We start from the raw sequence: 25,183 nt of genomic DNA, 5'->3' as shown, positions 1-25,183 counted from the left end.
TCAATTTGATATTCATATTGTACAAACACATTCTAGGGTCCACGTTTTGGTCTCTATCTCGAGACCCTAGGCACGGAGCGGCATTAAAAATACTCTGAACTAAATCATTCACCAACAGCTTTCATTTGATACCCATATTGTATATACACATCCGAAGGTTACCCGGGTCCACGTTTTGACCATTTTCCCGGCAATTATTCGAATTTTTCTCACCTTTTAAACCTTCCCTAGACCTCCACGAATAATTCAAGACCAAGATAAGATAAATCCGTTCAGCCATTCTCGAGTTATAAGCGAACATAGGGACAGATTTTCACATTTATGTATATAAGATATTGGCGTGTACACCCTTTTTGGGTGTTTGGCCGAGCTCCTCCTCCTATTTGTGGTGTGCGTCTTGATGTTGTTCCACAAATGGAGGGACCTATAGTTTCAAGCCTACTCCGAACGGCAGATACTTTTACGAGGAGCTTTTTCATGGCAGAAATACACTCGGAGGTTTGCCATTGCCTGCCGAACTACAGCCCTGTTTGAATTACGTTTCCCACCTTTTTCAACCTGGACGTGGTATAAAGTTTTATAGAAAAAAGTCGAGTAATGTTCATCTATGCTGTTGTTGAGATAAACTGTGTCGAAGAAATCAGCACGATTAATTGTCATATCGATATAAAATATTCAATTCAGTGAGAATAGCTGAAACGTACTTAATTTATTAAAAAATGCATTTTTAAATAGCAGATTTCAGACATGACCTGGTAAGACAAGGATTGCCCTTTCTCAAAATATAAATAGCACCCATTCTATTCGCACTTTTTATGCACTTACACGCATCTGTACAACTGGAAATAATTTCGTAAGCTTGATTGTATGTTTTTTGTAGCCATCATATCCTGTTGCCATTGTTATCATAATGAAATTTCCAATCTCATTAATTTGACAGCATAATGACGTAGGCAACCATCAATCATCTTTGGTTGACTGAGGCAACAGCGGTAGAGGTTGTGTTGTTTAAAATATAATAGCATTACTTCCTATAGGCAATGTTGCTCTTGGCACTGCTGGCACAATGTCACTTTGTGTGGGTGGCAGTAAATGCCGCCTTAGCAACAGCACATCTGAAGTTTTCCTTACTGTTGTTTTTGCCAATATTTTCTTGCCGCTCGATTGCTTGCCGGCTGTAAATGGTTAATATTGACGGATAAACGATGGAAAAAATAACCAAAACCAAAAATGTGGCAATAGAGATGTCGGGATTAGGGTATTAATCAATATGAATCCCGAAAAAATGTATATATTATTGTAATAAAACAAATAATAAAATAAAAAATTTCTTAATTAAAAAATAAATATCATTGACATCAAAGCCGAAAATAATATAAGTGCTATTTCCGTCTGGGGAGTACGTGCGCTGCAATAGAACCATTCCATGTCAAGTAATTCCAGAACTTTGGAAAAGGTCTTTAATTTTTCTTAAAATTGGGCTACTTGTAGGCTTGAGTATAGAAGTATTACGGAGTAAACTGATAAAAATTCAGTAATTTTGGAATTTATTCGATGCAGAAAATCAGGTTGGGAGCTCTGACAAATTTTTAGATTTTATTTTTTGAGGTAAAATATAGTTTGTAAAAAAATTAGTTACAAAAAAAAAAAATTATTTCTTTGTTTAAAATTTGTAGGAAAGAAATTTTTTTTGTTTTAATTTTTTAAAAACATCATCTTTAATATTTTTTTTCATTTTTCACTAATCCCTGACAATTGCATAGTGGGTTTCCATGAACTTTTAGAGTTTTATGTAAATACGTACAGCGAATACAAAAAAAAAACCAAAAGCTTTTCATTTTTTGTACACGTTTTATTTTCGTACGAGTCCCGAAATATCGGGATTACCTTAATCCCTGGATTTTAGGTTTATTTAATGGCGCTAATAGTGTTAATACCCAGCCAAGGTAAAGAAAGGAGTAGCGATAGCGATAAACAACCTAAAAATTTGGTCAATAATTTGAGTGTATTGTATTATTACTTAGGTACATACATACTTATACATATAAAATATATACATGTTTATGTACGTATGTAGTAAATTTTCAGTACAAGTGATTGAGTTGCAGCCTGTAACTTGTCCGCAAAAGTATTTTCAGCATCATTTGCTGTGCAAATATGCGTGACGCTACAACAGTACCGAAGTAGAAACTTGTACAATGTACAACAAAAAAAAAAATTCTTTCAAAAAATTTTGCTCGCCACAATTCGGTGTCCATTAACAATCAGCCAGGCAGCCACCAATCGAAATAGCGCAACTGCCAGCTTGTGAAAACAAATTTTGACAGCAATTTATCAAAAGAAGTTGATGCCAACAGCACGACAACCATCACTCTAACGTACATACTTGTGTGTATATGTGTGGGCATGATTTGGTAAGGATCCATTATCGCAAATTGAGTAATTGGAGTTTAAAGTGGTATGACTGTTGATTTGCCAATAATGAGCGGGTTGATTGAATGGTAGAACAAATTGGCTGGTTGAGAAGTGACATTAGAACCAACGCCAAGTAAATAATAATTTATATTACTAATTAAAAAAATAAAAAGTGTAGTTACTCAAGAAGGCATCAAGTTTGTAATATGTTGAATTTATTGAATAATTTTAAGAGGATACAATTTAGAGAGCAAACAATTTTATCAACTTGATAACTGTATTGCAAAGCCACGACGCTTATGAAAAAAAGTGTAGTTTATTAATTCAACTTAAGAAGAACGATGCTGGCAAGATTTGGTTTCTGTCTATATTCCTTTCATCCAGAAAGCACCCTCGATTTACTTATCCTTTTTTAGTTACCTTGTCATTTCCTTGTATTCATGATGCCCGCACAAAGGCGCACCTATTACTGAACAGAGCTCGCTAACCGAGGTCGAAAGTTGGAAGCAATTTGTGTTAAGCATAAATACGAGGTGTGACAAATAGGTTTTTGGAATCTGTCAATAAAACATAATCAAATTAAGTTACGGGAAAAATTCTAGAATCGACCACACAATATGCACAAACTCGCGATAACCCTTCGAAGCCGAAATAGACCCGTTCAGTAACGAATTTACAGATTTCTTGACATCGACTGTATGCCACAACCTCAACTTCAGGAATAGCGAAAAAGAGGGCATCGCAGGTGGTCCACAAAGTGGGTGCGGCAAAGTTGTTGTGATTTTTTTACAAAAAACACATGTACAGTTAAGGGGGGGGGGGGTAGGGTCACAAAATCGACATTTTTTTTCTTCACTCATCTTATAGTAAATCATTTCAAGAATGTTGTGTCAAAATTTTAAGTGGATCGGAGCAGAACTCTCAAAGTTATAGCCTTTGTAGGCACTCTACCTCGAATGCGAAGCATCGATAATTTCTCAGAGTCATTTTTTCAAACGCGTTTTTCCCGAAAGGACTTCTTAAAAGTCGGTGCCAATCACAACTCCGAAACTATTCAACCGATTCTTTTCAAATTTGGCACACGTTTTCTAAATCAAAAATACCTCCCCCGCACACTGTTTTTTTTTTATTTTTTTTTTTAAGGTTGTTTTTCACTTACGAATATGGCGAAATTTTTCGCCAAAAATGTTCGTTTTACGTTTTTTTGCCACCAAAACTACAAAAATGAAAAAAAAGAAATTTATTAATGTGGGGGGGGGGGGGGGGGGTGGAGCATTACGTCATACTTTAACTGAAAAATTCGACTTTTTTAGTTTCAGATGATGATACGACGAATGCCGATTGGCACCGCAGAGCACCTCTCGAAAAACATATCTCCAAAAAAACTCTGTCATGGGCTTATTTGTCAATATTTTATTATTAATATTTTTTAAAAACTTATTGAGAAGATGTACAATAACATGCAACTGATTTTATTAAAGTATCTTAAGCCATATTTCTGTAAAAAATTCAAAAAAAAAGTGTTTTTTTTTAGCGCTAAACCCTACCACCCCCTTAAGGGGTTATACGCAGTTAAGAAGCAAATAAAAGACGGGTTGTCAAGGATTTATCCTGAAGAAACTTCAGAATATTTTAATTTGAAAATTTTTGGCGGTTATAAAAGCATCCTTCAAGAACGTAACAAAATTTTTTATTTATGAAAATGTTGATTATAGAGCGCGCTGCAGGCGATTTCTGGAACCTCCTTTAAAAAAAGACGATTTACGGTGTACATCGTAACTCAGGATTGGATTATCTGAAATCAAAAAACCAAACAAATTTTGTTAATATATTAGATTATCTAGTAATTAATCGTTCGGCTAATCAAAATAGTGAATTTTCACAAAATGGCAGCTTTTAAAAGAAATGATTTCGATTTTTACGTTAAAATTTGGCCGTAAATTGATTATAAAATGGAAAATAAGTATCAGATTTACAAAAGGAACGATTAGTTACTAGAAAATGTATCTTTAAAGATTGAGTTAAAACGGTTGACCGATCAAACAAGCCGTTTTCGAGATATCGTGTACACCGACTTGAAAAATGCCGTTTTGAAAAAAACACGTTTAAAGTTTCAATACCTACCTTAAAACGTGCCGAGACATCTCTACATATTTAGGTATAACTCCGAAAGTATTGCTTAGATCTACTTCAAATTTCGTGCGTATACTTTTGAATATATGTACATTACAAAAATGCAATAAAAAAAATCGATTTTTTTGAAAGTCATAACTGCGTATATCCCCTTAGTGAGATAGACGGTGGGTTGTCGTTATTCAAAATCCAGCTGATCTTGGCGAGTTTGGACTAGATGCTGTCATAGAAATAGCGAATCACTATCTGTTCGAAAACAATATATCTTCAATGAATAATGCCGCACGAAATGAAAAAAAACGACTAAATTACCTTTAGTTGCGCATTGGACGCTCCGCTAGCTTTATTCGCATGTCTCCATGAATAATTGAATCGAAGAAAGCACTCCATCCTGTGCATTCAATTAGTTTTGGATATATGCTTCACTCCACTCAATTCCATGACGTCATATAAAGGAAATAAGTTTCAATCGCGCTGAGTTCCACTTATGAAATTTGTATTTTCCTCTATCACTTTTCTTTCATATTTTGTGACTTTCTATTTAGATAGTTCCATTCCTTCCGTTCCAGTTTACTCCGTATTAACTCATTACACACAATTTCATTCTACTCCAGATTATTGCAATCCACAACAATTATCGTCGTTTATTCTATAGTTTTTTTTTTTTTTTCTCCATTCTGCTGCATTCTATTCCAACCCATTAAATTTTAATTCAATCAAGACGTTCACTCAAAATTAGAGTAGACGCTCGAAGCCAGTGATATTAGTACGCTGCCTTGCATTTTTTCCATATAACGAATGCTCGAATTCTTTTTATGTCGCAGAGAACATCCAACACAGTCAAAGGAAAAAATTGAGCTACAGAAATCGCACACTGTTATTACATCAGAATAGATTGGACTATGAAACTGCAAACTAAATTTTGTTTTTCTTTTACTGCAGATTCAAAATCTCGAAATTTTGTTGAAGATTTTTTTATATGCACTAAGTTTGAAACTTGGAATTATACGGTTTCTGCAGGAGAATGAACTATATTTTCATAAAATAAAGTATTAAATTTTAGTGAGAAACGAATATATTGCCATAATGTGTCACTATGGCCTTTGTGCTATAGTTATTTACTTTAATGTATGTATGTCTATATAATTTATTAAAGTGAATTTCTCTTCTTCCAATACATTTCCAGTCATTTCAAGTATTTTTGTTTGCTTTGTTATTCAAACAATTAGTACCTAACAGAGGTTAAGTTGAAGTGAACGCCCCCGGGATGGAACAAACAGTCTCGACCTCAGAGAAAACGAAGGCGATTGTATATTGGCAAGAATATTTTCAACATTATTCTGTTCAAAATTCGTCTACTTTCTCCTGTGAAAATATACTTCTGACTTTCATTGTTAGTTTTATCATATATACATACGTAACATACATACATATTATTAAGTATTTGCAATGATATATCCAGCTGTGTGTAAGCAAATCTGTCACTACAATGAATCTGATAAATATGCCACCAATAATTTATGAAATACCTATACATGTTCATGTAAATACCTATACAACGACAATATGATCATATTGCTGTATGGAGTTCATATACACCTATACTCACAGCCACACATAGTCATTAATCAAGACGACAAGCACACCATTACACACAAGTTTACCACGCCCTCTTTAGCAACACTAAAGATTTCCATTCAACATTGTTCTTATCGCCTGTGTCTTCTTTTCTGCTGAGTAACAAAGTAATAAATGGCATGAAATCGAGAGAAAGACAAATTTCTTGTCAACATTCAAAAACGCGTGGTTGAGGGTGAAAATCTAACCGCGCACAATTACTTACATGAATCTGATATGCATTTATATCTGTTACTTGATATAGATACACACACTCTCACGTAGTAGAAATTGAGCGTAACAGCGCCCAAATAAACTTAATCGCTACTGGCACTGTAGTAATGCACGGGCGTATACGTAACATTTTACTATAGTCAGACGCGTAATTCTTTTCGACTTTCAACGGAGTAGTACATGCGACAAACAATATCCAGTGAGGACTTTCTTCATTTATCACAGAATTCATGAAAATTGTTAAGTACCTTATTTTACATTTTGAGTATTTTGCTGCGATTTATATTGTATATTTTTTAAATCCGCAGCGATGGCTAGTTTTATTTACGAATTCGTACCAACAGCAACAGGGGAGATTGAAAAAAAAAAATTAAACAAAAAAATTATACAAATTTTTGCTCTACTTCAACTTCACAACATTCATAATATTTTGCTTTCGCTAATTTTAGATTTTTTGTCGTTTTTGTTTTGCTTGTCGTTATTTTCGTTCTAACAAAATCCCTATAACTCAAAGTCTCAAACCATGCAAAAAACTTAACAAATTTCAAAAAATTGTCAGGAAAATTTTCAACATTTTAATCAGAAATTATGCAATTTCATAGCCAATGAAATTTTAGTACAATAAAGTGTAGATTTCTAGTCGTTAAAAAATACGATGTTCAGAGTTTTCTCCAATATAAAACACTTCCAAGCACTTGTTATTCCAAAGTTTTTCTATCGTATGTGGACTGAGTCGGTCTAACACACATTTAACGAATTTTTCACTAAAGTATAAATACTTTCTTTCCAATTTTTGTCGTACCGTCTCTCTTCGTAAGAAAAGTAAATTTAAAATATCTTTCGTGGTCATCTGGCTATATCTAAGATTTGTGCAATTTGGGTGCGGAGAATACTTATAACAATTAATACTCGCAGACTATAGCCTTCTCGTCGTTTTCAGCATTCACTTGATTTATACTGCGTTAGTCGCCTCCTAAAAAACTAAAGATTTGTATTTTTATGTTGGGAGCACAAGGTCGGCTTAACAATATTACAACAAATTAAATTATTGCTTTTATTTATTTGCCGATATTTCGATTTCAAGCAGAAGTCACCATCGAGAAGAAGTAAGAAAAAAAATTAAAAAATAAACGATAGTGAAAATATTATCTTTTGATTAGACAGCCTATAATAAACACAAAATAATGGGCCAACGAAAAATTTCAGCATAATCTCGTCACCATTAATCGCAACTGTAAACGGTAGCCACGCTTATGCCATTCGTCAGAAATTAATGAAGTGCCGAAGTGAATATGTGGGAGTCTCCACTTCGCGCGCCGCATGCGGTTGGTCAACAGAAATTAATAAGCTCACATAAACCACTACATTTGTCACCCTCTCAAATGCATACATTCATGAGCATGATATGTTTACTTATGTGTGCGCTTTAGCCTCTATTTCATTATGTAGGCGTCACGCTTACATTCTGCTGTTGTGCAAAATTTACAAATCACTTAATCAGCAGCTGCAAATGCGGCTACAAATGTTCCACATCCGATTAGTTGTTGCTTTTGGCGTTGTTTTTCGTTTTTTGTTTTTGTTTTGAATTAATTTAGTATTTACATATAGCTGCTGTTGTTTTTACGAAGTTCTATTGACTCTTGACAGCTTACTAACCGCATTGTTACTGCATTTGCGTTTATTTTTGCGCTTTATGCTACTAAAGCAATTGGCGTAGGTAGTTAAATACATACACACGTATATATACATATACATATGTATGCTAGTTAACTAAGTATGCGCTTCACTTTAGTTGGTGGGTGTTTCATGGACACGAGCTATTGATTTATGTGTTGCGGTTTTTAGAAATTACCGAATTCAAATGCTTATACCGCAGTAGCATGAGCATTTGTGTCTATTTGTTTTTGTAACTACTCCCCGCGGATTTTAAATGAATTTGTCGTTTCGTATTTCCAATTAGTCTTAGTAATTTATTTGTGTACATTAGGCCGATAACAATACACACATACACATCTATGCCTACTACGACCACATAGTTATGGGTGCGCAAATACATAGTTCACGCATACATACGCATGTGACCACATAATTAAGTCACTTCATCTTTTTACAATATGCGCAATATTTTTCATGTCCACTTTTGTTTGTTAATTTTTTATAAAAAAATGTAGATTATTATGTAACAAAAAGCTTACAAATGAAAGTTCCAAGCTTTGTGTAATACAAAAAAAAAAAAAATTAACAATTTTCAAGAAATTAGGATGAAAATTTTCAACTTTTGAATGATTCAATTCTAGTACAATAAAGTGTAAATTTGAAGTCGCGCAAAAATCGCGTTGATTTTTTAATATTTGTTTTTTCGTTTTACATAGGGTAATGAGCACTTTCATCTCAATAAAGCACATGTTCGAAACCCCTGTGTTGTATATAGATACTACTCTAAGACTCGTTTATTCGGAGTTTTTCGGTTCGTTATACTAAAATGTGATGCACAAGCAGAAGAAATTTCTAAAAGCTCTGATCAAAGGTCAACAATATATATAAAAGTTTCTTTAAATTTGTTCAATTTTGTGCGAAGTTCGGAGCTTCGGTTCATAAGATTCTTGTTATACAATATACCAAGTTTTTATAAAAAATAAACGACAAAGTTTGACACGTTAGTGCGAGCATTGCAAAAAGATAAAGTGGCTTAGTTATGTGAGCTCAACTGTACATACCTACATGTTCATACATATATCCTTCAATTAATTAGGAATTTTGTTAATATTGCGCATTTATTAATATTGACCCCAGAGAGCGGAAATCGATCGGATTTTTGGTCATTTTCGCCGCAAATTTTGTTCAAGTGCCGCCTGCAGTTTCAGCCAGCGCCCACCTTAACGCAGCCCACCAAAGATAAAATTATAAAATGTAAAAAATCCTGAAATTGGATTTTGTGGCAAATCGCTTAATCATTGCAACAATTTAATGTAGTTGTGTATCAATTAAGGCGTAAATTAATATTAAATTTAATTAGCGAAGGTATTTCTTTTATTTATAGTTAGGAAATCTATGGCTTATATACATCTGAGTAAGCATCAATTGCAATTAATTACAGTTCATATGAAAAACTCCCTTATATTAGTATCGATATTATAAATTTTTGTGGAACAATCGAGGGATATTAATTATTAATTACAGTGCAAAAAGTTTGAATAATAGAAACAGAAAAGTGAATATGCTATATAAATCTGGAAGTGTACAATTCTTATTACATAGTAAAATGTCTAGTTTTTCCTAAACGGGTTCGAGTTGCCAAATTTTGTCATAGGTATTTTTATGCTAATTGTAAGTGCTACAGTGTTATAAGTCGATTTCTGATAGAAATATTATTAATATTTTTAATTAGCTTAGAAAAGGTGGGCAAACCGAGCATAGCGGCAGTATTACCTGAGCTTTGGGATGAGCTCATTTCCAGTTTTATTTATTTGACCTGGATAGCTAATCAAGCCAGTAGTATACGCCACATGTGGAGTAGTTAGCTAACTTTTATTATTACATACCCGTGACAAAATGATAACACATCAACATTTTGATCAGTTTTGAGCAAAATTCTTTGTTCCTTTTAATGTTCATTACTTTTGCTCGAAAAAATTCCAAAGTATAGTTCATTGTCTAACAAAAATTAAACGCGCAATTATTTTTTATGAAAATTAATGTCGTGCATTTATTACATGGAGTCTATGGAATAAACGCTCACTACCGTCAAGGCAAAAATTATAAAAAGTCAATGAAAATTTTGAGCTACTTTAGTGGCACTTTTTTATACTAAAATTGTATAGGCTACAAAACTATTAACATACCAAAAATGTTTCCAGAAATTCTAATTAAAAACCATGGAATTATGATGAAAAGTTTATGGAATTTTCCTAATTTTTGCATAAAATTTAAAATTTGTATTATATGGTTTTTGTTTGTAAATTATGGCAATAAGTTAAAGTCTTAAAAAGAAGTCAAAACTGGTCAAGATGTAGCTGCGCTCACATTTGTCGCATTTTGCGGGAGAGCTTCGTGACTCGGGGGACTTTTGTAATAAATTAGTATTATATTTGTTTTATGGAAAGAGCGGTATGGAATACATGGATGTATAAGTACAGTGTAAGCTTTCACTGCAATATTTCACAAGCCAAGGGAGAGGTACAGTGACTTGCTCGGCAAATGATATATAAAACGAGAAGCGTAATGCCCTAACTACTTACAGACGCTGAAGTAATTTAGCGCAGCTCGTTGAAACATTTCTATAACAGAATTTCACGAAGACTAATTTTGTATAGCAATTTAACCCTCTAGCTTTCCTTTCTAGGAAACAACTTGACTTCATTTTAAGTCTTTTTAAGAAAAGTCCAAAATATTCTTTCAATTGAGACATGTGAGAATTCAAATGATCTTCGAAAGTATTCATGATAAAAATTCTCTGGGGTTACCGAGGGGTTACTCGTTAATATAAACATAAACTCGTAATTGACAAAAATAGTCGGCTATCTTAAATTGAGGCAAAAAGTAATTTGTTTTGAGACATTTTTAGATTAAATAATTTCCAACACAGCCACCGTAGTCGAATGGGTATACGGCTGACTCCTATTTGATAGGGCCTGCTTTCGAAACTTACCAAATAATAGAAAAGGTTTTTTCTGGTAGCCGTCGAACCTCTTCAGGCAATGATAAATCTCCGAGTGTACTTATTCCCTGAATAGAGCACCTCACAAAAACAAAAAAAAAAACACCATTTCCTGTTCAAGAGGCGCCGTAAAACTGTAGGCCCCGTTCATATGCGGAAAAACATCAAGAAGCACACCACAAATAGGAGAAGAAGTTCGGCGAGAGACTCCACAATGGGTGTAAATGGCAATTCCGAGTGGTAATATTAACGCTTAAAAGTTCGTTTTCGGTATATCTAACATCGTTGTACCAAATTTACTTTACTTTTATTTTTATTTATTCTTATTTGTATCCAATCAAATGATACCCACAAGTGACGGAGGTGGAGCGTTAATATGTTCTTAAGGAATTATTCACGCGCTATTTCATTACACATTTGCTGAACATTTTTCATACAGGGTGTTTTAACTAGACTTCATACATGAGAACTGGGAATAATTTAGTGAGAAAAAGCAGTTCAGATTCCCTCCGGTTAAATTTTTTTTTTTTGATACAATAGAATTTATGAGGTCACTGGCTGCAAACATTGTCGAGAAGATGCCCCCTATTTTCATTACCGCATATTTTGGCTCTTTTTTTTTCTGCATTTTCATAACCATGCGGAGCGTTCGGGAAGTGATGGCGGAGATTCCCTTGACAAGATTAGCCTTCAGGTGGTTTAGGTTTATTTGTGCACATCTTTAGCTTTAACTAGCCCCACAGAAGTGATGACGTCGAGGAAAAATTGTCTTGAGTAAGCGGCAAGCGTTTGCGGTGCCGTATGGCAGGTTGCGCCATCCTATTGGAACCAATAATCCTTCTACTGATTTTTCTTGATGAACGGCTGGAAAAATTTAGTCGACTCGAAAAAGAATGGCTCACATGTTGCTGCCTTTTTGGTTTAATATTATCAATGGTGAAATTGGCGGTTCGTCTCTTTTAGAAAGGATTAATTTTTCGGTCAGGTTTTTTGCCAGGTTTTTATGTAATAAATATTCGTACCATTTGAATTGGCTCGGAAAAAATTATGGCTGCAATACTCCTATTGTTCGCTCTCTTCACCAATTCAATGAAATTTCAAATTCTATTGAACTGGATTTCACATTATCTAAACTATACGAGTACTCTGCTGCTCAACTAAACTCTTTATTCTTATTTAATTAAACTTTTCGATACAGATGTTTTCGTAGTAAGTAGTTAGTATGAACAATTATTTATTGATTTCAGAAAAATAAAAACAAAATCAGGTAGATGTTGTTCAAACACGATTCGAGGACTTTCATTGCTCCAAAACCGACAATTTTGTTTATTTACCACTTGGCGCTGAGTTGAATGTGCCTTATCACTCATGATAAATCGATTCCAAAGTTAAGATATTCGAAGAGTTAGTTTCAAATTAAAATGTCATTCTACGCGTTCTGGGGCTGTGTAGTGGTGCAGGGGTAAAATTATAATATATTACACAGATGTTTCTAAAAAGAACCAAGTCGAGCAACAGCTGTCAAATTTAGACAAAGTTCTCATGTGTCAAGTATAGACAGAATACTCTGAACCTCCGATGTAAGAGTTGTATGATCTCGTACGCCATTTCACACTTACAAATGGTAAACTTTGAGCATCCTGCGACAAATTTAGTTGTAAACTATAAAAACGATGTTTGATAGATACGTGCATTATTTTTGGTTCTCCTTTACCGAGTTCTGTTTGTGGCATTATATTATTTTGAAAACAGATGCACTTCGTTGTGATATGAATGATATTAAAAAAGTGTAATAAATAAAAAAAAAAATGTAAATTGGCGAAAATTTATTATCGAACTTTTTATACTAACTGAACCCGAACTAAACCTGACAAGTCCAATTAAAACATAACACAACGCTTTTAATTATGCCGCTGACGTCAGCAGCCTTTCGTTTTTGAAACTAAAAATACTCGTACGTAATGTGCATTCTTTTAATTAAATGTGTATATTTACGGCAGCAGGCATTCGATGATATTTATATCCTAACTGGCATTGTAATAAAATCGATTGAAATTGAAAATAAGTTGCCCAAAACAAAAAGTGCCACACAATTCTTTTCAAACTAATTTTATGGAATTCGAACTTGCTTGTTTTAATTATGTGGAAGCACTAAAATTCCGTTGCTGATTGTTGTGATTAAATTTGAATTTTACACCTGCATACCTGAGGTTTTTACATTGCATGTTTTTCACTTTTCTTGAGACCAGAATGACGCTATCTCAATTTACGCTTATATAAAATATAAATCAGCAGTTGATTGTTTGGCTGTAAAAGTGACTAATGACTGGCGTCAGTCATTTCATTCTTCTCAAACAATATTAATATAAGTTTATATAAATCTCCTTTGTTTAAAGGCTACATTTTACAAATGCGTTTCGCTGCTCTGATCTTTTGTCCTTTCCGGTGTCATGGTTTTCTGTACACAAAGTTTTTTGCTTTTATCTTAAATATTCCGCAGTGTCCATTCCACTATTTTTGTATTTGTTTTCGTAACAAGACTGTAATGGAAGAACATTTTTAGCAGCTAATTAACTTGTGATTTTAGTGGACCAAATTAGACGTTTCTATTATTTTTCTCTCTTTAGTGTTGTAGATAACAGAATGTAATAGAATAAGAAATAAGAACGGAAGAAGAAAATAGCAAAAGAAATATGTTGTGACTGCGTTAGTTTGTTGGTAATTAATGTGAGTAGGTCAACAAGCGCTAAAAGGTTGTTTTCAGCTAATTTATATTTACTGTAGAAAACTAATACATAAAACAAATTTCAATGAAAGACATTTGATACACACACAATTTTAGCACTCGAAAAAGCGTTACTAATTGGGCCAATGCGTGGCAAATAATGAGTAGCGAAAGAGGTATAGACTGATTAGAGAGTTACATCGCATTCAAAACTCATTGAAAACATTTTGTTAGCCTAAGTTAACAGAAGAACTGGGCCTTCAAAAGGAGTTCATTATTTTGGAACTGTCAGTTCGGCCATTTTTATGCCCGCACGTTGTATTGAAGTGCTATCGAATGGTCGAAAATTCGTTTTATATGAAAACAAAACTCAACACAGCACACAAAAAATAAAAAATAGCAAAAAAAAAACCATTCTCAAAAATTAACGAAATTTTTGAGTCAGTTCAAACTTGCAGTTTATTGTACCGGAATTCAAGGGGCTACAAAACTGCATTTTTCTGAATAGCAACTTTGAAGTTTTTATGGAAATTTGTTGAATTAGTTGGAATAAAATTTGAAATTTGGGTTCTTAAATTTAATGTGGTAAAAAATTTATTAACAAAAAATTACAAAATTTCAGTCACTCAAACTATTGATGTGAGAAAAAAATAATTAAAGCTTGAACGGAAGGCTATTATTATTCCTGTCCTTTGCTATATTTGCCATGATAACCGGCGAAGAGTGGGTAAGATAGTTTACTTCAATAGCGTCATAACTCAAAAACCCACAAATAGCGCGAAAAAGGTCTTTAATCCATACGTTATTAGGGTTTATCACTTTCCGAAAAAAAAAAAAAAATTTCGCAATACTTTCTCTACAGAATTATAAAATGTATTAAATTTTAACACTTCCGCCAAAATATTTTGGAATCATATTAAGATTTACATGAGGAAGTCCAGTACGAAAGTAGCTCCATGAAATTCTTTATTTCGATTCTGCTCATTCAATTTTTAAACAATTCTATGCGGACTTGGTATGCGTAAGCTTTCTATCATTTAAGGTAATTTTTTTCGAAAAAATATTTTGAATATGATCATTGTGGAAGTAAATTAGCTACATATATGTACCTATTTTAGGGTGCTTCACTTTCCAAAAGAAATTATCATTTTTATTATATTTTAAAATATAAAATAAAACAAAATAAAATTTTTTTTTTTTAAATTAGATTTATTGATGAAAAAGATTTGAATTTTGGAAATATATTCAAATCGATCAAACTGACGTAAATACTAAAATTTTTCCGAAATATTTTGGTGTTAGTCTTAAAATTTAATGAATTTTGCAATTCCGGTGGAAAACCTGCTACTCCTTATGGTGAAACACCCTAAGTACATATGTGTATGTATGTATGTATATACCGCACTGCCGCCCTCAAAATCAAAACAAATTTTAGAAAATATTACGAATCAAAAACTTCTTTATTTATTTAGATTTTTCTTTCGGAGAACTATATAGGAAACAAATCTTGACAGGTTTTTTTGTTTCACTTTGTTGTCAAGTGTTATTTGAACTACTTTTGTTATATTTTATACAACGTAGATAAAAGTTGTTTAAACATGTGCACTCGGTGCTTTTCAAGAATATTCAAACCTTCGGCTCACTTAAATACCGAATTAATCATCATTTCAGAGTGCAAAAATATACCTACATACTTAGGCTGAGATATGCCATTGAAATGTTGAGATCACTAGATCTATTTTAAATCAACTACCTGTGAACATCTTTTGAGGTGTAAAAAATATTTTTAAACTTATCACTCCCCTTCACATATCAGAACTGAGCAAAAAATTGTTCTGCTAAGTAATTAGATAGTCGCCTCTACCGACACTGTGACACTATAATATGAGTTCAAGTATTGTCTTCCTTTTTAAACCATTCAGTATACCTATTGAACTTATTTAGAAAAATCTCAGCTAACAGTAGAGGCCAATTGTTATAATATGGTTTTAGTTTTTGTCCTCCGTCTTAGACTTTCCAGGCCTTTCTAAGGCCTTTTGTATAAAATATTCTCCACTTTGCGATAAAGCTTTTCTTTTTAATTTATGTCTTGGAAAAGCAGTTAATTGCATGCTTAAACATCTTAATTTATTTCACAACCTATAAATTATTAGTTCTCACGAAATGAAGAAAGCTACCCAGTCAATTTTATATATTGTATTACTGCTGTGGTAATTTAACCGCAGATCTTAGTAGTGAGTATAATTTCTACTGAATTAAGTAAGTAACTTCATTTAACTGGATTGTGTCTTACTGCAAGCAAATAAATAAATATTCAACGTTGAAGAAAAAATATAATTATCACAAATTCTACTTATAAATAATAATCCTCAAATACAAATACAAGTAATATTATTTAAGGTGTTAAATTTGAAAGCCAATTTAAATTTGAACAGGACATTTCTTATTTTACATTTCATTAAATTTATTTAATCAACGAAATTCAAACTCACCATTTTGATTTGTTGTCAGACCGCAAATAGTGTTAATCGAATTTTCTGTAATTCTGTAAATCAAAACACAAGCACATAAAATTTAAATTAGTACTAACTCCATATGTAATTATTCAATTATAAATACGAGTATTAAGGGCAATAATAAATACTAAATGAACACATTCATAGATTAAAATAAATGCAATTAACTGTTGCTGACGTTAGCATCATAAATCATATGAATTTGCTGTACAATTGTCACAACAAATACAATTGCATTGTAGTAAGTAATTAGAGGAGGTAAATTTAGTTCACAATTGAATTGTTTAATTCTAAGGGGTTGACCGAGAATTAGAGAGACGTGGTTTGGCGTTTGGTTGAATAAAATTAATAAATCATCTAGATGAAGAAAGTCATGTGTTTGATTAGAAAAACAAAATATATTTTATTGAAAAATTGAGGTAATGGTAATGGTACTGGTAATAGGAATAGTAATGATAATGAAATTAATAACTATAATTATAGGGGCGATACTAATAGTATTGTAATTGCAATTAATTGTAATAGTAGTGCAGCACGAATATCATTTATAGTAATAATAATACTGGTAATGGTAATGGGAATGGTCACAATAATTATAATACTAACATTACAGTGTTATTAGTATTGGAAATTGTACAGGTATTGGCAATGGTAATGATTATGATAATGACAATTGTAATTATCATAGTACTGAGAATACGAAAGACATTACTAGCACATATGATAATGGAAATGGTAATGGTAATCATATTAGTAGTGTTAATGGTATTAATATTGACAATAGTATTGACATTGTTGGTAATGGTATTGGCATTGCCAATGATAATGCTATTGGAAATGGTATCAGCAAGGATAATGGTAATAGAAATTGTAATTGTAATAGTCATGGTAGTACAAAAGATGTTAGGATTAGAAATAATTATGGTATTGGGGATGGCAACACGAATGTTAATGGCAATGGAATTGAGGCTGATAATGCAAATGGTAATGTTAATTGGAACTCTAGTACTAATGTCAATGGTATTGGTAATGGTATTGGCATTGTTTGCGCAACAATGCTATCGATACCATGGTAATGTAAACAAAAATACTATATCAAATAATAATGACAATGGTAATGGTAATAATGAACGGTAGTGTTACAATAATGGTAAGCAAAGGTGGTTGTACTAGAAATGGTAATAACAATTGCAGTTGTAGCGGTTATAGTAGTAGTAGTAGGAGTAGTAGGAGTAATAGTAGTGGTAGGAGTAGTAGGAGTAGTAGTAGTAGGAGTAGTAGGAGTAGTAGTAGTGGTAGGAGTAGTAGGAGTAGTAGTAGTAGTAGTAGGAATAGTGGCTGCAGAGATAATTGCAATAATGGTAGAAATAATCGCAGCACGCAGCTCATCCACTTTTAAAGACCTTCTGGAATCCGCCTGCCAGGGAGTCTTTGAAAGGTTGAAAAAGAGTGTCGGCGCTTAAAAAGTACACTTTCAAGAATTTTAAGATTTGTGGTATCTTAAATATATATAAATATTTTTAGCACACTTTTTTCTACATACCTTTTATAATCACCCTCTATCTTAATAGTTGTCGAGCTTTTATTTTTCGCAATGCTCTTTGGCAGATATGTTTTTACGTACTACTACATAACAATTTAAATCTACGTTTTCCCTTATACGGCATATTTCCATAAGTAAAAAACCGCAAAATATTCAAAACAAACGCATCCATCATTGAACACAATTGAGTTCCATAGCAAGTTTTTCTAAGCTTTATTTCTATTATTTACTCTTTTAATTGTAAAATGTAAACATCAAGTTCAATAAATTACACTAACGCTTAGACAATTTATTAACTACAGGTGATACCGGACCCAGACAAAAACACTCAGTAGCCACCTTTGGAATTATAAAAAAAAAGGAAAATAAAAAGCGTAGCGCAGTATATTTTTAATTAGTAGCCGTTTAACACTTCTACGGCCTTCTTGGCGTTTTAATGAATCGGATTGCGATTATTCACTGCAATAATGATTTATAGTTTTAGGAGAGGTTACGACTTAAAGTAATGAATTTATAAATACTTAGTGTGCAATTGTTTTATTTTTGATTTGGACTCACCTACAATAAACCGCCAAGTGAGAGCGGTTACTCATAACTGAGTAATGATAGACCTTTCCCAATTTTATTATATTATAGCTAAAACTGCTTTAGAAATATTCCGTGATATTTTTATGAGTTTTGACTACTTTTTTGTTTTTAATGTAAATTTTTGTTTTATAAAAGTAAAGCTAACAAATCCCCTATAAATTCAGATATCACATTTTGCACAGAAATGAGCAAAATTTTAAAAAACCTTAATCATACTTCAATCAAAATTTCTGGAAAAAATTGTTGTAAGCATTTTATAGGTTATCAAATTTTAGTATAATAAAGTGCAAGATTGAAGTCGCTAAAAGTCCCATTAATTTTTTATAATTGTATCCTTGGCGGTCTATCGCATTTCCTTCCATATATACAATTTGAGCATGTACTTTGTATGGAAGAGAAGGCGTGACAAATAAGCGGGGAAAAATGTGCAAAATCAAGAATCACCTCTTTATATTAGAATTTGATAAGCTACTAAACGTCATGCTAAGAAGAAATGTAAAAATTCTGGTTAAAAAGTTGAGAGTTTTGATTAATTGTGAAAGATTTCGTGCAAAGTTTCAAGTTTTGCGTTAACTGGTTTTTTTTGCAGTATGAACTATAGTTTTATAAATATTAGTGTTGTGTTTTTTTAATTTGCAACCGGGCATATATAAAAATAAATCGTAGTGGTACGAGTTAATAGTGGCTAGAGCAAATAAGTAGTACAGGCGGATTTCCAACTGCATGTCCTTTGCTAATTTACTTACTTATTATTTACTTTTTTAATTACTATCAAATCGTTGTTTAGCGGGCAGATGAGTAGAGAGCTCACGTGCTGAGCTCCAATAATCGATCTGTCTTGTTATTTCCGTAACCCTAATAACAGCAGCCACTCATTGCACTACTCGTTTAAACACCTTTTGGACTTTGCATCTACATTCAACCTGCCTGTTTGGGCAACAGTATGAAAGTCATGGCGTAGATAGAGGAATGTTCTCGCACTTAGAAGTATGATACTAGATATATCTTCTGATTCTTTGGTGCCTATAATTAAGTCAGAAAATTAGAAGTTTTGATGTAGTAATACCATACAGCTGCCAATAGATTTTGCCATCGAAACCATGTTTCAGATACTCTAGAATCTTTATAGATGAATCTAAGTCATGGTCTGATCTAGATAATGTAGAACAAATGAATGGGCAAAATAGTCTATATGCGTGGTAAGGGGCAAGCTACACTGAAAGTTACCCTTGTTTTATTACCTGGACACAACGGCTTATTAGGGACGCAGCAAGCAGGGGAACTTCCTGAACAGACCTTTGCAGGACGACTAATAAAAACCGAAGCACAAGCCATAGCATTCTTCGATCACACTTTATGGTCGTTAAAGTTCGATTCATCACACCAAAGTATACACTTCCAAAACCTCACAGGCTTTTTGCCGAACTGTTCGAAATTTTTCGAATCTACCAAAATATTACAAGCGATAAGGGCCGCCGATGTACCTCTACAAGTTAGATCAGATGCATAAAGAAAAGAAACCTGCATATCATCTTATAATAAGATATATACACTAAACAAAGAAGGTCTAGACAGTTGCAGTTTATTATTATGATTTTTCCAAATTCAGCCCTAACCTAGAAGGCTGTCTATTCACATTGGATTACAATTCATTTCTGCCAATAGCAGGCACCTTTCGACCTATTTCTATCAAATTTTTGTATTAAAATTTTTCGCATTTTATATATTTTTTCGAACAACGACAAACCGCAACCAAAGAGTCAATTCACTTCTCATATATGACTAAAATCATTCAAAAATTATCGATAAATTGCTTGAGGGACAATATGATACATATATTTTGAGAAATTACCTGAGCCAGAAAGACGGAAAACAGTCTCATAGTTTACGACTCAAAATTAATTTTACGTGTCTCAGCACTTTAATATATAATTTTAGCGTCCGCAGAGTGTTTCGAGTGAAAGAGCGAATGCTAGTAAAATTTTTTATATTTATTTCTAATATTTACGATCGAATCAGTTTAGCCAACGCTGTGTGAAAATGTTGAGCTGTAAAGTTGCAAAGACCTTTTTTCGGTTGAGATGAGTCTTTCGAGAGAGGTTCCGGAGTTCACAAACCCACATTTCTCATTATGGGTGTGGGTCTTAGCCGTAAACAGACCATCAGGAATCCCTGTGGCGAAACTCAACACAACTTCGAAGAACTTCGCCAGTACTTTGACGCAGGTTGATGAGAAGATAGCATTGCCAGCTAAAAGCATTTGTGGCATTTTGTATGTCTTTGCATAATTTATTGCTTCACGTCCCCGAAACTGGGATCAATCGCATAGTATTCACACACTGCAATGGTAGTCTGCGTATAATTAGATGCATTTAAATATATTAGTATATAAATTTAAAATCGTCGAAAGAATTTTTCGAGTGCGTAAGTCGATCCTTTTGCAGATAAATTAAAAAAAAGGCCAATTAGCTGTTGTAACAAAAGTTATTTTACAAATCTATATATTTTCCTTTTTATTGTAATTAAAAGTTCTCATTTCCACTGTGTACATGAAACAAAATTTAACTGAATTTCGCTATAGAAAATATGTAGAAGAAGAGCAAGAAGTAAACAAACATACAACATGCAAATTCAATTAACTAAGGCACAGCAAAGCTAAGAGACAAATATTATTCATTTTATTGTGGGTGAACTCAAGCTCAGAAGTTGTTAGTATGTGAATACTGCTGAGAAGAATATATTTCTATATATATGAGCATACATGCAATACATATACCAGCGACTAAGTGAGCACAAAGTGTAAAGCCAATGCAAAGCAGCTAATTCGAGAAATGCAACATCGAATGTAACTGCAGAAAGAGGAGTTGTTGCAGTTGTTGCCATTAGCATTTAGAAAGTCTTGCTAAAAGCGGATGTTCGGCTAATCTCTAAAATCTCTCAATTGCTAAGTGCACTATGGTAGAACAACGTAGATTTCAGCGTCTATATGAAGATGTACCAATGTATGTATACACAGACGCAAGTATGCCTGATTCATTAGTAAGAACAACTTCGAGGTATTACAGGAAAATATCAACAGAAAAAAGGTAAATATCAGTTGAGTACGCAATTGGGAGATGTTGATGCACAAGCGTACTTTTTCTCTAATTGTTCTCCATGCTGAGCATAAAATTTCCTTTTTTTGAATTTGTAAATTTGCGGCCTGCAATGCAAATTATTGCATATTTAAAAAATAAAAATTTAAAAAAATTGGTTTCGTTTTCTTCGCCATAAAACAAGGACAGCATACAAAAAAAAATATATATTGCTGTGTTATACTGGAATACGTATTTTTGTTTAAGCTCTATAGTGGATTAAACAAAGTCCAGTACTTTTGAATGTAGCGATAAAATTAATGCAACATTTTCGAAAATCATCTTGGCTTTGTAGGCCAAAAGAATGTTATACTGCCCTCTTTATAATTCATATTTTTAACCCATTAAATTAATTTAAATACCTATTACTTACAATTTTTTACTGGTGGCACTTATGCTTTCTCTCAATTATATTTTCTGCTCTAATAACCACTTATCACCGACAGAAGGCAATTTACCTCCACAAAATTTTCTCAGCGTTTGCAGTCATTCCTTTTGCAATTTCAACACGAAATTCCTAACTACTACGTATACTTCCTAACTTATCCACTGCTGGTAACTTCACTTAACCGATGCTCTGAAGCATCAGCACTGCATCCCAATTAAAAAAAAAAGCTGGATTGAAATTCGAAATAAGCCAAATATTCAATCAACAATCCACTTGAATACTTCGCATTTTAGCATTCTGGCAGAGTAAACGGGTCAGACCAATCGTTTACTAACACACACACACACACACACACACACACATACACAGATATATAAATTCGGACTTCAGGCTCTCTTCACAATGATTAGCTGATCAAATATCCAGATGAAAGCAGACATTTGAGAAACAGGATTTAGATATGCGGATTTGCAGTGCTTAGCTAATTAATCGTTGCATAACTGGCAAATACACTAAATGGTAAAGTGCACAGTGATGCAGTTATATAGTGAGCTACAAGAAATCTTAGTGCACAAATTCCTTTAGGAATTTGTTGTGAAATTTTAACAAAGAATGTAGGTAGGCTTGAGTGTGGTTTACTGATTTCAATTAGAATTCAATTCCCAGTTCAAAGTTTTTCATTGGAACCAGCAGGAGAACCTTCTAGAAAATTTCTATTTATATAGTCACAACAACTTTGCAACATAAATCATCGCTAAAATGATTAAGTTTAGATCTTAGAGTGCAGTTCCAAGATCAGTTTAATAATTGAAGCAATTCCCCCTTAAATCTCCTGGTTTTTACAAAAATGCCAGCCAAAAATAGCATCTTTTATATTTCCTTATTAGCTCATGCGAGCTTTTTGCCTACAAAGCTAACCAAAAGTACATTAGTAATCTTACAAATTACCGAAGAAAAAAATTTTAGAACAAAAAATGTATGCTTTGCAAAATGTTCATAAAAATATTGTTTGACGGTTTTCTATGTGTAAATTGATTTTAAGGGCTGGTGATGCGAACAAAGGACATACAGTTCACTGTGTATAAAACTGTTAATTAATTCCTAGATGGAAAAAGCAGCATCATATCACATAACTACCAAATATTCGAGATATGAACCAAAGACGCTGGTAGGACATGTCCGATACCACATGGTTTGAAACTATGACATGAAAGACTTTTTTCGCATATCGATCTCCTCGTCTTTCGCATAGCGAGTGTATTTCCATGATAAAGCTTCTCACAAGAAACCATCTGTCATTTAAAGAAAAAGACCAAGACGCATTATGCAAATAGGAGGAGTAGCTCAGCCTAAACACCCAAAAAGCATGTTGTAGGATATAATTCATAATTAAATATCAAATTGGCTGCGTTACTGTTAGAGAGAGTCAAGGAGCTGAGCGTAGCCGAAATTTTCCAAGCACTTAGCTAATATTGTTCACAGCTTAGAGAGGGGAAACTATATTATAAATAGTTTGTTCCTTTGCAAACCATCCAGATTATGTTATGAAACTTAGCAATTTGAAGAGGAAGAGAGCGTGGGCTTTCTTCGTCCATTTCGCCTCAATACAGCCGACCCAAAAATATAGGGGCCAGAAGGCCAGACAGATGTATTATACTCATCCTCCAAATGAAATGTACGCCGTGGATCGTCAATGATGCCGTAGGTCGTCCCCATGAATTGTGCCACTAATTAGTTCTAGCACTTTTCGTAGTTTATTCCCTCTCTATGATAGACGGAATTTTGTTCAATCACTGTCAGGAAAAGGCTGGTTTACAGGTGTCAATTCTGCACGAACGGCTCTCATGTGCTTTATTAATGAAAACTTTAATGTACCCAACTTTCCCCGCTGTTTTTACTACTAAACTTGGCTCCGATCCAATTAAATGCTCAAAAAGATTGCTGCTTATTCATTTATCAGCCAGCTTGCTACCTTGAACACCACAGTCTCCTATTTTGCAACGGAGCTCAGCCCCAACTTACTCCTTTAGATTATTTTTGAAGATGAGAGCATGATTTCTAAAACCTTTGGAGCAACTTGGCTGCCTCTGTAGACCCTGATCCACGTCACTTTTTGCCAATTATCCAGTCTGCTACTTTAAGTAGTGCAAATATTTTCATTTGAGCAATCGTTGCCATTAAGCCTAAGGCAGTAAAGCCTTCTAAATTACTGTCTAAGTATACAGGTGGTTCTACACAGACCTCATAATTAATGACGGAGTATATCTTCTGTGCTGACGTTTTCAATGAAAAGGGTTTAAAAATAACTCAACAGGTTAACTGCGACATGGTTATTGCATCACTTTGTATTTGTGAAATTATATATTTGCATGTCACTCATACGCCATGGAGACGTATGGAACAAAAATGGCCATTTAAGAGCCAGTATATTCGAAGAAACTATTAAACTACAATATTAAATTTCACAAATCAAAGCAAACAAGCAGCGCGGTCAATTTAACTTTCAATTTGCTCATGGAGCAACCAAAGTATTAATAAAATGGATGAAGTCAGCTGGCAAGTGAAAAAAAATTATAAATAATAAAAAGAAAAAACAAAAAAATAAAAGTAAAATAAAATAAGATAACGACCCAAAAATAATATTCAATTTCACAGACCGTATGCAATATTAAAATGTCCGGCACGTGACAAAAAGATGTGATGTGACCTGCTTTGCCGCGCGTCTAGGCATCTGTTAGTCTTGCTGCACTGCGGCCATTAAGTTGGATAGCTAAGGGAGGCAACAAAAGGCGGAAGTAAAAAAAAACAAATTTTATCGTTGCACCAACAAAAAGGTATACCAAAGCAAACCAAACTGACGCGCTGAGTGAGTGAATGAGCCAGTGAGTGTGAAAAGGGATGTCAAAATGAAGCAAAGGAACTAAATGGCAAATGGCGGTAAAAGAAATAATGTGTGAACATGAGCACATACGTTTCACTAGCTTCATGCCAACATAGGTGTGTGTGTGTGCGTGTGTGCATATGAAATTGTTGGTAAGCATTTTGCATATGCTCGTACAAATGTCAGTTGCGACAGTTGAAAAAATAAATAAATAAAATATGAAATAAAAACAAAACCATAAATTAAAGTAAATGGACGCATATGTGTTGCCTGAAGTGATATCTGGAAAAGCGGCAAGGAAGTGAATGACAGGCAGGCAGGCAGACAGCTGGAGCAACGGAAATAGCAGAGG

The 25,183-nt window shown here is 33.4% G+C and overlaps 2 protein-coding genes across 2 annotated transcripts in view; one reads left to right on the top strand and one right to left on the bottom strand.

Moving 5' to 3' along the window:
* The window catches only part of LOC128866978 (putative mediator of RNA polymerase II transcription subunit 26), a 38,961-nt gene extending 22,633 nt beyond the window's left edge, over window positions 1-16,328 (bottom strand). The window contains exon 1 of the mRNA XM_054108060.1: window positions 16,274-16,328. The gene's annotated coding sequence lies outside the window, so the exon portion shown is untranslated. The remainder of the gene's footprint in view (window positions 1-16,273) is intronic.
* Window positions 1,067-17,373, top strand: LOC128867077 (uncharacterized). The gene is made up of 2 exons (XM_054108173.1): window positions 1,067-1,184; window positions 16,937-17,373. The coding sequence occupies exons 1-2, from the start codon at window positions 1,067-1,069 to the stop codon at window positions 17,371-17,373; spliced, it is 555 nt and encodes a 184-aa protein (XP_053964148.1).
* Window positions 17,374-25,183: the final 7,810 nt, after the last annotated feature.

Source organism: Anastrepha ludens, chromosome 6, assembly GCF_028408465.1.
Source record: "Anastrepha ludens isolate Willacy chromosome 6, idAnaLude1.1, whole genome shotgun sequence".
NCBI lineage: Eukaryota > Metazoa > Arthropoda > Insecta > Diptera > Tephritidae > Anastrepha > Anastrepha ludens.
This window is presented reverse-complemented; position numbering and strand designations above follow the sequence as displayed.

What these genes read in the sequence shown, in the direction of transcription:
- LOC128867077 (XM_054108173.1), top strand. Translation starts at nt 1,067, where the DNA reads ATGTCACTTTGTGTGGGTGGCAGTAAATGCCGCCTTAGCAACAGCACA. An exon ending in TTGCTTGCCGGCTGTAAATG is followed by an intron (nt 1,185 to 16,936) that starts GTTAATATTGAC and finishes GAAATTGTACAG; the next exon opens with GTATTGGCAATGGTAATGAT.